Here is a 16,194-nt window from a genome sequence, read left to right as displayed (position 1 = left end):
ATGAGAGGCCCGTGCCACTGCTTCCAAGAGGATGGCACCCTGCCCTGGACAGCAGCTTCTCAATGCTCCAGCAGACTGTTGCCTTCCGCTCTCCTGACCTGTTTCCTTGAGGCTCTGAACTTCCGGCCTCAGGTTTCTTTTCTTCGTTGTCCACCATCTTCTGTTCACACCGTGACTGGCACTGGGCTCCCCATCCACCCGTGTCTCCCTCTCATTCTCTCTTTCAAGTCTCACCATCTCCTCAGAGACCTCCACTGCTAGTGGACCAAGGACAGACTCCTAGGATCCATTCCTCACCTCAGTTATTCATCCCCACTCTCTGACTCCAGACACTGCGCCTCCCGTGAGTGCGGCACTTCCAGAACCAGCACTGCAGGCCCGGCTTCCCGCTTGTCTCTCCACCCTCCTCCTTACTCAGCTACTCCTGGTTCCCAGCCCGTCACCAGATGACAGGTTCACCAGAATTTTGTCCCTGTGATGCACTACTAGTGCATCCTGAATTACACGCTGTGAGGCACAACTATGTGTTAAAAGAAACTACACACAGCACTATCTTAGTAAATTCCGTGTAGGTAACATACACGTAACATATAACACATGTGTGCTTGTGTGTGAGAAAAGGTTTGGGAAGAATCATGGCCCATGACCCCTAACCTACCAGTCCTCTACCTCTCCTTGGGCCTCCTCACCTCAATCACGTCCATTTCACTGCTCTTCACTGGATGATCTCTTCCTCAATGCTTTATCTCACCTGGCCCCAGATCGACTAAAACCCAGCTGTGGCTGAGTCAAAGTGTCTCATGTGTGTCTGGATCTGACTGCCCAGCACAGCAGCAGAGCCACAGATGGGCATCCCCAGGTAGCCATGGTCACGCTCAGAGTTCTGTCTTTTGAGTCTACTGTGCATTACACAGCCTTTCTTCTCCCAGAACTGGCATACTGCACCCTCTCCTCTGAACCTCTGTGCCCTACTCACAGGGTGCCCCTGCACATCATGTCCTCTTGCAGAGAGATGTGAGAAGAGCACCTTCCTATCTTACACACAACTATGTCCACGTCACCTCCTTATGCACATCTGTGTTCAGTGTGCTTTTAGCAGTGGTTGGGATGGTCCCCAACAAGGAGGTAGCCTCTGACACAAGTGAGCGCTATCTCTCTCTCACCAGCTTTTAACGTTCAGACATGTTCAAGTGACCCTGGGAAGAGGGGCCCAGGAGGAGGGAGGAGGGGACAAATGGACAGACACACAGAGAGAAACAAACCTCCCAGAGCCATGGCGCCCCTTGCTCTCTCTCTTTGCAGACAAATCTATCTTCCCTCTGTCCAAAGCCTTACCTCCTGCTCACACTCCAACCCACTCTGACCCACCTCCTCCTAAGGTCTCTAAACACAGTGAACATCTGTTCAGTCTCCACCTGGGCAGGCTGAGCACTGCTTATCATTCTTGGTTTCAAATACCACCTTCCCAGCACTTCCAGAACCACCCATGGCTTCCACCAGGCCTACTACTAGAGGTCCCCACGGCTTGACAAAGCACTGGTTTTATTATATATAATCACTCTCTCTCTCTAGATGGAATCGGTCTACATCCACAACTCACAATAATCAAGGTGCCCATGGTTTCCAAAGTCTACCTCCAAGCTGAACCTCTTTCAGATTCAAGAATTAAATATACAAGTTTTTGCTCAACAACTTGGATGACCCAAAGGTCAATCAAGTTTGGTGTAATTTCTTCAAACCCATGATCATCCCAGTAAAACTGCACCTAGCTAGGGTGCTGTGGCGGTATCACTGGCTATCAGCTGTCGGGTTTGGTGCCACTCAACTTCCTCTTGCCCTCGCCATCCACCTGCAACCCACCACTAACCCTGCCTGGTCCGGATTAAATGCAAACTGATGCCAAGCTTTACTGCAGATTTCTAAGCCTGGGCTCTGTCTGGAAGAAAAAAAAAAAGATAATTTGTAGTCACATATACCTATTAAAAATAGAAATAAAAGAAACTCTTTTGCTTGTGAATTGTAGACACAGCCTTCTAATGTATAAAACACCCCCTGGGTAAATGCTGATGAAGTGTGTCACCTAAATCTGGTTCTGTTAAAAGAACAAAACAATGATTTGTTACGCTGCTTTCTTTGAAGTGACGTGTGAGCTTGACAGAGGTCTCTGATGGTCTGGGCTTCGTGGCTCCCCTGAGAAAGTACTGGTTTACTAGAGCTCGGGAATGCAGGGAGCTAACACTTGCTGGCTTGGTAACGATGCAGTGGGGAGCATCCCGAGCCAGGCCAGGAGCTCACACATCTGTGTCGGATGTTCAACCTGCAGGTCGTAGATCAGTTTTCCTCTTTATAAGAAGATGGTGGTAGAAACAAGTTACAGATGATTGCAGTGACTAAATGTCATGTGACCCGCACAAGACCATGCTCTAGGGTCAGGCACTGCGCTTCCTGTGCAGTGTGTGCACAACTAGGTCTGTGTCGAGTTGCCTGAGGGGTTCAGTATCATTCTCGGTGACATACTCCCTAATCTGTCTGGCTCTATCCCTGTCAGAATCTCTCATTTATAGATTTCTTTTGACAATCCTTTCCTTATGTCTTCTTTTGGTTTTTCCTTTATGCCTTGTCATCTTATACATTAGAAAGTTATATCTACAATTCCCAGGCCAAAGAGATTATCTTTTATTTCTATTTTTAATAGTCGTATGTGTCTAAGAATTACCTTATTTTTCAGGCAGAGCCTTCCTCTGTAGCCCAGGCTAGCCTGCACTGGCTGTTACACCTGCCTTAGTCCTCTAGTGTGAGGTAAAGGTGTGAACAAGCACACCCAGCCAAAGTCTTTTTGTCCTTTACATTCTTCCTTTAAACAAACACAACAAGGAAATCAAATCCCCTAAAGTCAACTTCTTAAACTGCATTTTTACTGTTCACTGTGCTTAGGGTGGTCAGATTCCTGGAGGGAAATCCCTGAGCTATACAGCACACACGGAACACGGTGTCCCTCACTTGGATACTGTCTTTGGGAACTCCAAGGATAAATTAGCCATAACACATAATACTGGCTCCAAACATAAGTGGTATATCCACATCCACCCAACCTCCAACTCAGGAGACAACACCTTTCTTCCCTGTGAGAAAGGTATCATTGGAGAAACTGTCCAGGGCCATCCACCACTACTTCAAAGATTCAGAATCCCGCCTCTAGAAACAGTGCCCTGAGCTTGCTGGAGGGCCGAGTTCTGCAGCTGTTAGTGCAGCCTCTGTGAGAAATGCTGTGGGAGTCCCGCAGACTTGCTGATAGAGGACTCTCAGGGTTGAGTCTTCCTTACTGCAGTTCCAGGGAGGCTTTGTTTCCAACCCCAGAGCTAGGCTAAAGCTTTGTCTCGGTAGAATTACCATACTTCCCTTTTTAACCCCAGAGAACTAAACACCTGCTTTGATCTTGTTGTGAAGAGAAAATGGAATTAAATAACTTTAAAATTACCCTGACCCTTTAAGCTTGCCATATTTATATTCTGCCTTTCTTGGTCCTCAAGATCTATTTTTAACGTTAATATTTTATTTTAATGTGTTTTTACGTCATGGCCATTTCAGTCTATCACAGAAAAACAAAAGGTCACATCTGTACTCAAATATATGAAACAATAATCTTTTATATGTGACACACACACAATTTGTACCAAGGTTTAACATGTGCTCACAGATAAACAGGATAAATAACAAATCCCAGATGGTCTTGGTCAGTGTCATTACCGTCCTGCCCAGATGTCTACCAAAGTGCAAAATGAGTGCAGTGCAGAGGCTGTCTGCAGTCACAGCCAACCTGTGACTCCCAGATTCCACTCACACCATTCAGTAAAGAGAACCAGGAGTAACCATGGGCACACAGTCACACAAGAGAATGGAACCATGGGAGACCTCTAATTTCCTCCCCCTCTTCCTGACAACCCCCAACACTAACCCAACTCTCCCCACCATTTGGTTACTTTTATTTAGCTGCTCAAGATCCTGGAAACTAGCACAGGAACTCAAAACTGCACAGTCTTCAAAAGGGTGAAAATGTTTCCAGCAACTGCTACTTGCCTGGCCAACCTTCAGCTCCTTCCTCTCTCCACTGGACAGACTGACTGAGTGTGTAGGGAACAGAGGGTACAGTCAAAGCTATTCAAACACAGCTACAGTCCACCTACCCATTCTACTCCTATACACTCCATGGACGGCAAAGATAGTTGTGGTGGTTTGAATGAGAATGGCCCCCAGAGGCTCATATGTTTGAATGCTTGGTCCCCAGTTAATAGAACTGGTTGGGAAGGATTAGGAGGTGTGGCCTTGTTGGAGGAGACATGAACTGGGGGTAGGCATTAAGGTTTCAAAAGCCTACACCAGACCTAGTGTCTCTGTCTGTCTCTCTCTGCCTGTGGATCAGGATGTAAGCTCTCAGCTACTGTACCAGTGCCACGCCTGTCTGCTTCCCACCACGATGATCATGGACCAACCGTCTAAAACCAGACAAGCCCCCCGTCAAATGCTTCCGAGCTGCCTTGGTCATGGTGTCTCTTCACAGCAATAGAACAGTAACTAATACAAAACATTAAATAAATACTTGATGAAGATCTCATTCTGCTAAAAGAATTCACAAATCTATAGAAACCAGAATACTTTTAAGGGAGGTTTATATAAACACAACAACAGACTTTTTTTATTACACATAAGTTACTTGAAGAAAAAAATAACTTTTGTTTTTACCTCAATAAAGCCGTCAAAAACATTAGTTCTCCATGCAAGGCCAACTTTTCCAATAAGAGGTAGGTGTTCTCTGTTGTTTTTTAAACTTATCGCCATGAACTTCACATATCCATTCTCAATGCACCCTGAAATGATTTAAGGTTAGTTTAATTGCTGCATTTCAATGTGAGGCAAAAAAAAAAAGTCTTTAGGCTGGCTACTCCTGAGGTATGCCTTGTACTGTGATGTTCTACTCACTAAGGACACGTGCACTGGAGAACAGCTCACTCTATCATGAGGCCTGAGCAGTAAACCTAGAGCTCAGAGACTGGAGAAGAGATGTGGGTTCTAAGGAAACTCAAAGGTGCGTCAGAAGATGGCTGAGGAAATACACCATGGTCACTGCCGAGAAGACAAAGGCTCAGCCTCACTGGCCGTGTCAGCTGGCTTTCCATCACAGAAGACACTTACAAGGAAGGACGGCTAACTATGACTCAGTTTTCAATGTTTCTGCCTATGCAGGCTGACCCCAGTGCTTTTGGATGCGTGATAAATATACATTATAGGGTACATGTAGAGTAAGCTGAGGTCCCACTAGACCCTTTAAGGGCACACCCCCAATGACCTGAACACCCCCCCAAACAGGAACCACTTCTGATAGGGCCCACTACCTCTCAATAATGCCAAGCTGAAAACCATGACTTTTAAAACACATGGGCCCTTGGAAGAAGGGTCATAACAGATCAAGGCCACATTACTTGGTCATGCCATCAGTCATGGAAATGGAAAAGGACAAACACTAACAAGCTTAAGGAAAGAGATTCAAATTATGTCCAAGAAAGAAAATCAAATGGGATCAAGAAATGAGGAAGGACTAAAGAGCAGGTGAACAAGAGGAGGGAAAGGAAGAAACCTATCTTTGCATATGCTCTTAAGCAAGGAAAGTCCTGCATATGTTTACCAAAATCTGAGCCCAGTCTCTACATTCTACATCCCTCTTCTACCTGGCTCACAGGGCATACTAGCAACTTTTTCACCACCATGAAGGAGTGCATGTGTTCAGCTTCTTGTGACAAGCAGTGCCTGCAACACTGCCCTGCTCCTATGAACACACACCTCGAGTTATTTAACACACCATGAAGTGACATCAAGCACAGTACTACTGCAGTATCCTCACTTGTACATGATGACTTCAGAGACAGACATGTGCATCAAGGGGAGGTGTGACTCACTGGGCAAAGCAGAAGGAAAACATGGAAGGTTGCACTTAGGTTATCTCATGGTGACGCAGTTCATAGAAGACAGTGTAATACCGTGAGACCCCTTGGTTCTGAGTTATGTACGTATGCACACACACTCCGATCACTAAGCTTGGCAGTCTAGTTGTTTGCCATGTACATACTCTGCACACATCCCCCTCTCTAAACAATGCACCTAGTAACCTCAGAACACCCTCAGCATGGCGACCCATACTCCCATCTCTAAATCACCCTGTATTTCCCCACCCCTGGTAACAATCACATTTTAGACAGTTTCTTTTCAAGTGTATTCCCAATGTATCCAAGAATAAAGACTAAAAAGACCAATCCAGCCTCAACTGCTTTTTAGATTTGGGTACAATACGACAAATTTATGTCCTTTGTCCTTCTAGGCTGAACTCCCTACTTATTGTATGGGAAAATGAATACATGACCTATTAACAAAATAGAGAACTATCTTCACTACCCCCCTCGTCTTAGATGGGGTTCCTATTGCTGTGAAGAAACACTATGACCACAGAAACTCTTAAAAAGGAAAACATTCCATTGGGGCTGGCTTACAGATTCAGAGGTTTAGTTCATTATCATGATGGCCGGAAACATGGCAGCACACAGGCAGACATGATGCTGGAGGAGCCGAGAGCGCTACATCTGGATCATCAGGCAGCAGGAAGAAAGCGACACTGGGTCTGGCGTGAGCTTCTGAAACCTCAAAGCCCACCCTAGTGGCACACTTCCTCCAGCAAGGCCACACCTACTCCAACAAGGCCACACCTCCCGATAGTCCACTCCCTGGTAGCCAAGCATTCAAATCTATGAGCTTATGTGGGCCAGTCCTATTCAAACCACCACACCCCTTAATAGCCAAACTCTTCCTCCTCTTGGAAACCATTGAAGGAACCTTCAAACAGTTACTAAAATGTAATAATACTAATCAATACACAAGAACAAACTACTGACATCTACAACCGTGTGGATAAAGCCTGAGTCTTACACTGAGCAGAAGAATCAGAGTACAGGGAAAGCCCAGAAGCATAGAGAAACTGTGATACTATTTATGTGATGTACTAAATGTGAAACCAATCTGTGGTGGGAAAAACGGACCATCCCTATGAGAGTCTGCGACAGAAAGACAAAGCACAAACAGAAGTCCACTGTTGGCATCTGTGTCCACCTCGCCCTGGGGCCTTCTGCCACGTATTAGCCACACTTCCCACATGGCTATGACTCTGGTGGGCCCCAACAATTTAGTCCTTCAGAACTTCAACATTCGTCTGTATGGATGTCAGCAATCTACCCTCACCTTTCCTCTTCTAGACCTCTACTGCACCCTGCCATTTCATTACATGCAATGGTTTCTGCATGCTGAGATCTGCTTTATCAAAAACAATACTCTGGAAATAAAAGGCCATGTCCTTCTGTGGCCTATTTCAGCTACGATCAGGGTTCGTTTCTATTTCAGAAATAAACGTAACATAGAAAAGGTGGAATGTAAAGAACATGGGGAGGATAGGTTGATTGGTAATTGATTTTTCTAATGCACAAGGAAGAGGGAAAGGGATAAAGAAGATTAGAACGGACTGAGGCAGGAATCACCAGAGTCACCTAAAGAGATAAGCCCAGTAAAGGGAACCGGACTCAAGATTCCACCTGAGAAGCAAACAGGGTAGCACAGAGTCACCTAGAAAGAGCAAGAGCAAGCACCTCTCACACAATGAACTCAAAGCTCTTCCCATGTAGTATTAACCAGTATTGACTAGACCAGATACCACAAAGGGGCAGTCAATGGCACAATGGTATAATCATTAGGTCCCAGTGGTCAGACAGAGCCGGTTGGTACTGCCTCTTAAGGAGAGAAAACCTTTGGTGTTCCTCATTGCCTCTTATGTTCTGACATAACATCCCCCAGGCACATGCATGGTTTTTCTACACGTGTTTCCTTCCTGGCTAATTATTTTTAGACACCTTTGTTATTTTTCAAGTCTCCAGAAGAGAAGAAACTCAAGTATCTAAGGTCAGTTAGAGCTGGTGGAGGACAGAGAGACAGGGCTCCAGACACTGGGGCAGGAATGGTCTCTCCTGGTCCTCCCTGTTCCCCAGGCCAAACTGACACAGCTGAGGCTCTACTAGGGTGGTAAGAAGAGCACAACCTCTACTCTCTCCACCTGGTTGGCATGGTGACAACAGTGTCAGCAAAACCTACTCAAGTCTTGAGTCATCAGGTGGTCTCTACATAAAGGATGCATACACAAGCACCAGGACTGTTGCTGACCCTGGTTAAAGAGAATAACAGATGTTCTTAGACTCTGAAACTTTACCACGGGCTAACTGGGCAGTCTGGAGCTTGCTCTTTTAAATTACTATGTTTTCAGGTCCAGCAGGCACTTCCCTAAGTCTCAGTTCTATCTTCCACGGCTTTGCACCGATCAGTTCAGTCCACCCGAGTATAGTTTACTTTCTAGACAAGTTGGAAGAAAATACATGGATCCTTTTGGAGGAGGGTTCTCTACGGCCTGCTCTGTTCTTGCTTAGGATACTCTTACATTCCCTACAACAACAAGACAAGATGGCGGGGCACTGGGTAAGAGAAGAGACACCTCGCTGTCAAGTATCCTCTTCATGTGGCTTCACACTGACTCGGGTGAGTTCATGGCACAGCCAACCCCAAGGAGATACAATGAGACTCTCAGAAGTGAGAAAGGACCTCAGACTCAAGACCCGACGGTCAGGGAGGAGAGCTAACTAAGAAGGGAGCTGACCTCGAAGAATTATAACAGGCCAAGCGATAGGCTGTCATGGCACACGCTGTCTAGACATGTCCTGTCCCACGCTGGACATCAAGGGCCTCATCAAGTCACAGCACCTGGAACTAAGAAGAACCTCTGAACTCTTCAACACTGTGAAGTGGGCTGTTAGGCTGTGCTAGGTTCTGACTTTTAGAGCACTGAATAGAAACTTAAAAATAAAAAAATGATCTGACACAGAATTCGGGTTTTTTTTTTCTTCTAAAATAATTTTTGACATGGAAAGCACAGACGAATTTGTAAATAGAAGAGGAGTTGATAGGGAAGCATATTTGAGATGATGAAAGAGACAAGAGACAAACGGCTAAATAAAGGTCTCGAGCAGGCAGGAGTGGATATATTTAGAAACTGGAAAGTCCATTTTGGAAAGAAATGGGACAGCTTTCCCTCTGAACCAGGAAAAAGCAGGACTGAAAAGAGCTGTGACGAGTGAAGAGGTGACGGCCGGAGCACAGGGAGCAGGGCAGGAGGGCCTGGGAGTCAGGGGATGCAGGGTGTGGGTCGTCATGAAAAGCTACAAAACACAGGGGCCATTAAGTAACTGCCTGGAAGACCTCTAAGTAGCAAGAAGGGACAACTGAAGTGTGACCATCCTGCGCAAGAGGCTGACTCCAAGTCAGAGCCACAAAGGTGGTCAATGCTGCAGAGGGAAGCACAGACAGCGAGGAAGGAAGGGTCTCTGCATGCCACACAGAGTGAAGATGGGAAGGGTGTCACTGGACTGCGTACTCAAGAAAAGTAAGCCAGAAAAGACCAAAGAGCCAGAAAGAGAGGAGACCCGGATAATTTATTAGGAGTACAGAAAGAGGGACCACGGACAGTTAAGACACTTACAATCCAAGAAGAGGCCCTAAACTCGATATCCTAGAGAAGGAAGATCTCAGGATGCGCAAGTAAACTCACACCAAGGGAAAATTGGAAAACCTATCATTTACATTTGTTGCACTTATGTTCCCCAAATTACTTGGTTTATATAAGAGATTCTATTTCCATAATAACCCTTACAAAATATCTTACTATCTAAGACATCTTACTTAAACAAATCTCCTTGACAACAAATATACTTCAAAGAATTCAAATCACCAGCAAAAGTGAATGAAGAGCTGAGGTTAAATCTGGAGCAGCAGCCAGAGCAGCTGAAACAGGCCTCATCAAGGACAGCTCATCTCCCGCCTCACCTGTGCGCCATGAGGACTTCATGGAGTGTGGCCTGTGTAGTCCCAAAGGCCTGGGCTTCTAATGCCCTGCTGTGGCCATTGGTGATTTTTCACCAGGCCCCACAAACTACACAGCTGTACTCCACAGTTAGGTAAGCTCTGATACGAGCAGCGGTCACTTGCAATGCTTACTTCTCAGTCACTAGAGTCCAGAACAGGAAAAATGTAGTACATACTCCTAATGAAGATGCCATAGTGCAGTATCTGCTCTAAGTTTCTAAATAATCACCACCCAGAAAGGACAACACTGCTTCCCATGACTCACGTGTCATGATAAATGCTTACAGAGTACAACCTGACCTAGAAACACAGCAAGCAATTAATATCAGGGACAGAGGGAATGAAAAAGCCACCTATTTTTAGAACCACAGCCACAAAAATAAGATAAAACGATATATGCACAAGATCTAGAAAGGACAACACTTCAAAAGAACTCACTTTCAGCTGTTGTAGACTGTAATCTTGGCACAAGGAAAAAAGAGAATCTGTAACTTGATAACCTCTGAATTCTCTGAAGTTGTCTGCAGTGTCTTACAGATTAAGCCCAAATACTCAGCGCAGTCAAGATCTGAACAGGAAGCATGGCACAAAAACATGCAGGTGCAGGACCAACATAACAAGTAGAAAAGGGAAACATTACCCCAAGGAGCTTAGTCATGCCAGCAACGGGAAGCAAAGCATTCCTGAGGAGGGAAAGCACAGCATCAACATCAAAAATGTTCTCTGCTAAAGTGGTGCCAACTTGACTGCATCAATGAATGAAGTAAATGCACATAAAGAAGCGGGCACTCCTGTGGAGGGTCAGCTTATCTGAAGCAGGATGACCCACCCCAAAACCAGATAAAAGGAAACTGCTTTTGGCCTGCTCGCCCTCACTTCTGCAGACAAGAGAACCACTATTCCAGTGGCTCTCAACCGTGGAAGTCGAATGACCCTTTCACAGAAGTCACCTAAGGTCTGTTGAAAAACAGATATTTACATTACCATTCATAACAGTAGCAAAATTACAGTTATGAAGTAGCAACAAAAATAATTTTATGGTTAGGAGGTCACCACAAGATAAGGATTAAAGGGCCACAGCATTAGGAAGGTTGAAAACCACTGATCTATGCTGTTGCTATGGCTTTTCTTTACCCATATGGGAACCAATTTCTCCAGGACTCCAACGCAGACTGAGAACCAACAGCTTCCCCAGGAAATTGCTGAAACTTCCAGGCTTTCTGCTCCAGCAATTGCTAAAATACTCAGCTTTCTGGTCTGAACTATGGATTCTTGGCCTCTCCAGTGTGAAACAGCCACTGCTGGAGTACCTGGACTGCGTCTGTAAACTAATCTAACAAACCCCTTTTGATGTGTTTATCTATGTATTCTACCCACTCTGATCCTTTCGAGAACCCTAACACATTGTACAGCAAAATCTAAATAAACAAAGAAATGGGCCAAAACTCTAAATAAAAATCAAGTATATCTGAGCTGGGAATATACATACTGTTCCACTCAGTAGTGCAGTGCTTGCCTTGTATGACCAAGGTCCCGGATTCAATCTTAATAAAACCTTAATTCCTTCTAGATTAATGCACAAATTCAACAGGACTCTGATAAAATCCCGTAAGATATTTGGTACTCTAGCCAAGTGAATACATGTAAAATAAATATTTATATAAATATAAAAAGCATAAATAGGTAACAATAAATCACTAGTTTCTTAAACTAGGGTAGAAGACATTCATTTTCATAACAAAATAAGTAAGTCTGAACTATCTGCTTCCCTACTGGAGGCAATCACCCTGAGAGAAAAGGGTAAGAACTGAAGAGAAGTAATTAACCTATAGGAAATAAGGTGAGTGTATGTCTCATTTCAGAAAGTAGGATGTTCTATATAAAACAATTTTAGAAGAAATGTTTTAAAACCACATCTAACTGAAAACTTTTGAGATATCTATATGTACAAAATTAAAACGTAAAAGACAAAATGGAAGAACTACCTGGAACAAGTAGACAAAATGGAAGAACTATTTGGAACCAGTATATGCACACAAATCATAACATTTAAAATAACGGAACTACACATAGAAGTGAATACCACTGGGACAGAAACATGAAAATAAATCACATAATAGCACCTCCTTCTAGCCCTTGCAATGACTGTCTTCTCGTGGGCTCTGCTGTCCACGTGTGCACAGTGGTAAACTGTTGACATGAACAGTAAGAAGTGGTGGTGAAGCTGGATCTCAAGAGGGTAAGAGGGCACCTACCCCTCAAAGAGTCTGCAGTGTGGTCGGTCACTGTGGTGACCACGAACCTCTGGTTAAACTGACACACCATTGTTATCTCTCGAATGATTAGAGATTTTTCAAAATAACACTGATGACAACCATGCTCCAATGATGAGAAATGAAGGCCTAAACGCCCAATTGGGAGATTGGGCCAATAAATCAGGATAAACCTAACAGTGGAATTTCATACAACCTTTCAAAGTCAAATTTTTCTAAAACTAGAAAATGCTCATGATGCAGTGTCAAGGAAAAACAGAGAACAATATTTTCCAAATAATTTCTACAAAGAAAGTAATATGAATTTGAAAAATGGACCTAATTATGAACAATAGTTGTCTTTGGGGATTTTATTTACTTTTTTTGTAAATATCTACAGATTTTGAAATTTTGTAATAAAAAGACCTTCTGGTTTCTAGTTTAGCATGAGTATTGGAAGACACCATTCTGCCCTAAGAACAAGTAAGTCTGAACAAACTAAAAAATAACTATTGCTAGATGAACAGGGAAAATGGACTCACAGAGCAAAACCACTGTCCCTACAACTTGACAACAAACAGGAGAACTCAGGAAGGTCCAAGCTCTTAATCCTGCTCAGAAACCTGAGCAGTAACAAACCTGAGTCCACTCCAGAGGACTCTATCATGGGCAAGTACAGAATGTAATCTGTAGGAGCCAACAACAAAAACTATCTCCCAGCAAGAAAACAACCAGCGTTTTAACATAGCCCAATCTGTCCAGGGAGTGGGAAAATTCAACTACAGCCTCCTCTAGCAGCCTAAGTAGTTCAGAGAAGAACTAAGAAGCGCCGACGAAATACACAGTATAGAGTCACAGCCCACTAAAGGACTGGAGAAACACACATAAACATACCGATCCCATTACTAAGGGCCCATTTTCTACAGTTCCTTTGATCCAATGGACTCTGGCCGGTTAGGTGGGAGGGGCGGTAATGGGGGAGGTATTAGGTATCGATAAAGATGCAGCAATCCTCAGTGTGTAATTACTGAACACAACAGCACCAACTCTGTGAGCAAGCAGAACTGCACGGAGGGGTATCTACTGATGGAAATGGAGACTTCTCCACCTTTCCATCAGAAGTCGACAGACGTAGCCAGCAGACAATCAGTAAGGACATAGTTAAACACAAAATTAGCATTAACTGCCTAAGTATAATGGGCATCTGCAGGCTGCCTTATCTAACAACTGTGGAGTACATATTTTTCTCAAGTTCACATAGAACACTCACCAAGAAATACTGCACCATTGACCATAAAATCATAAAACAAAGGACTCTAAATGATATGGTGTCTTCCTCTAAATTACAAAGGACTTTAGTAAAAAAAAAAAAGGACAATAAAGTCAGCTGGAAATTTTCAACATGTCATGGTGATTAAACAAACTTCTATTTATTTAACACAAAGATCCGATAATACATAGAGATTTTAAAATATTTTAAATTAAATGATATAAATATATTTACTTTTCTCAATGTTCTGACAAAATACCTAACAGAAACCAGCTATAAAAGAAGAAAGATTCATTTTGGCTCCTGATTTAATGATTTTAATGAATTTAAGGATTTCTGTGATCAACATGGAAAGGTCGGTACAAAGTAGACAAGGACAGTTCACAGCACAGCAAGGAAGCCGAGGAAGGGTACCGCCTGCCTGCACCATGCTGGCTTTCTCCTCCTCCTCCCCTTCATCCTACCCAGGCCTCCAGCACGTGATAGTGTCACCCACACAGTCCTCTGGAAAAGCCCTTAAAGACACACCTAGAGACATGCCTCACTGTCCATGGTGATTCTGAATACCACCAGGCCAACAATGAAGATCAATCCTCAGAACAACTGACCAAAGTGTGTGAGATGAGATCAAAGTAGTGCTTTGAGTAGAATTTACAGCACTAGACATACATACTAGAAAAGCAAGAACTACCTGGAGACAATTTCAGTTTCTACAAACTAGAAAGCCACGAAAGATTGAATTAATTCTAAAATAAGCAGCAGAAAAGAAATAATAAAAATTAGAATAAAAATCAGTGAAATCACTAGAGGAAAATCAAAGAAACCAAAGGAAGTTCTTAAAAAATAAAATCAACTTTCCGAGGCGTGGCGCTGCGTGCGGCGGAGCTCCGTCCGGCCTGCTCCCGTCCTGACTCACCGCTGTTCGCTCCTGCTGAGGAACAAGTCGGTCAGGAAGCCGCGCCGCAGCCATGGCCTTTAAAGACACCGGGAAGACGCCCGTGGAGCCCGAGGTGGCGATCCACCGGATCCGGATCACGCTCACCAGCCGCAACGTGAAGTCGCTGGAGAAGGTGTGTGCCGACTTGATCAGGGGTGCGAAGGAAAAGAACCTGAAGGTGAAAGGACCCGTGCGCATGCCTACCAAGACACTGAGAATCACTACAAGAAAAACACCTTGTGGTGAAGGTTCCAAGACGTGGGATCGTTTCCAAATGAGAATCCACAAGCGACTCATTGACTTGCACAGTCCTTCCGAGATTGTTAAACAGATCACTTCCATCAGTATTGAGCCAGGAGTGGAGGTTGAAGTCACTATTGCGGATGCCTAAGTCAGCTAAATAAATTGACTTAATCACTTGTTAAAAATTTTAAATAAAAAAAAAAAATAAATAAATAAAATAAAATAAAATAAAATAAAATCAATATATCTAGCCAAACTAAGAAAATAAGAGTGAATATAAATTACATAATTGTCAGAAATAAAAAAAATGGGACATCAGTAAAAATTTGAAGAAACATGAAAGAGCAGTAAAGGAATACTATGAACAAATTTGATAACCTGGGTTTCAATTCTGTGAAAAACATCATCTGCCACCGTTTAGATGAGAAGATAATCTGACCAGGCCTATCACTATCCATGGAACTGAGCCCATGATTAACAATCTTCCAAAAAGGAAAACATACGATCAAGTTATTTCACTGGAAAATATGTAAGAAATGATACCAATTTCCTAAACCCTCTTCCAAAAGATATAAACAGAGTGAAAACTTTTTAACAAATAAAAACACATAATACCACCTGTTCAGGACTAAAGAAAAACCCTGAATTAACTATGACAAGAAAGGAACTTCCTTAACTGATAAAGAATAGGTATTTTAAAAGTTACAGTTAACAACACAGTCGTGGGAAAAACTCAAGCTTTCCCACCTAGATCTGAGAAAGGGAAGGATGTCTCTTCTCATTGCTGCCCAACAGGACTGTGCTGGAAGTCTCGGATAACGCAGTAAGACAAGGACTGCAAATATAAAATGACTGGTCTTCTATCAATACACCTACCAACGAATATCTGAAACAATGAATTTGTAAAGAAAATGGGTTTATTTTGACTATCATTTTGAAGGTTTCAGTTCATCATCAGTCAGCCCTCTGCTTTAGTGCCATGGAAAGGAAGCTCATCCGAACAGCAGCACACAGTACAGCAAGACCACTCACTCACCTCATGACCAGAAGTGACAAGGAGACAGGCTACCACCCTACAACACCAGGGCATACCTACAGTGAATGCAAGACCCTCATTGGGCCCCCTTCCTAAAGTTTACAGCATTTCTCTACAGCAACAGCCAAATCAAGTTCTTAACACATGGGGACTACAGGAAACATTCCTGATCCAAACTGTAGTAAAGGGTACCCTAACTGCAAAGAAAAAAAAGTAAAAGTTTGTTCACAGATGGTATGATTATCAATGTAGAAGATGCAAAACACTCAGAACTGACAACCTTCCAGCATGAAGGAAGCTTCTGGCTCAGTTCCAGCTTGACCTCTCTACTTCTTGCAATCAAGATGCTTTATCTACTTCTGGTGGACAATTAAGGAGTCACTTAAGTCTGTTTTTTCTTTTTTGGGGGGGTGAGGCTGGGCCCTACCTAAAATTTGGCAATTTCCTTAAAAAGTAA

The 16,194-nt window shown here is 43.5% G+C and overlaps 2 protein-coding genes across 7 annotated transcripts in view; one reads left to right on the top strand and one right to left on the bottom strand.

Annotated features, from left to right (window-relative positions):
• Positions 1–16,194, bottom strand: part of Fbxo15 (F-box protein 15) — a 62,088-nt gene that overhangs the window by 621 nt on the left and 45,273 nt on the right. For all 6 annotated transcript variants that reach the window (XM_076555653.1, XM_076555659.1, XM_076555654.1 and 3 more), the window contains one exon: positions 4,741–4,865. In XM_076555653.1, coding sequence (XP_076411768.1) covers positions 4,741–4,865 — 125 coding nt within the window. The remainder of the gene's footprint in view (positions 1–4,740; positions 4,866–16,194) is intronic.
• On the top strand, positions 14,361–14,886 carry LOC121823896 (small ribosomal subunit protein uS10). The gene has a single exon (XM_042263740.2). It carries the CDS (start codon positions 14,490–14,492, stop codon positions 14,847–14,849), a length of 360 nt encoding a protein of 119 aa, XP_042119674.1. The 5' UTR covers positions 14,361–14,489; the 3' UTR covers positions 14,850–14,886.

The sequence above is a fragment of the Peromyscus maniculatus genome, chromosome 19 (assembly GCF_049852395.1).
Source record: "Peromyscus maniculatus bairdii isolate BWxNUB_F1_BW_parent chromosome 19, HU_Pman_BW_mat_3.1, whole genome shotgun sequence".
Classification (NCBI taxonomy): domain Eukaryota; kingdom Metazoa; phylum Chordata; class Mammalia; order Rodentia; family Cricetidae; genus Peromyscus; species Peromyscus maniculatus.
This window is presented reverse-complemented; position numbering and strand designations above follow the sequence as displayed.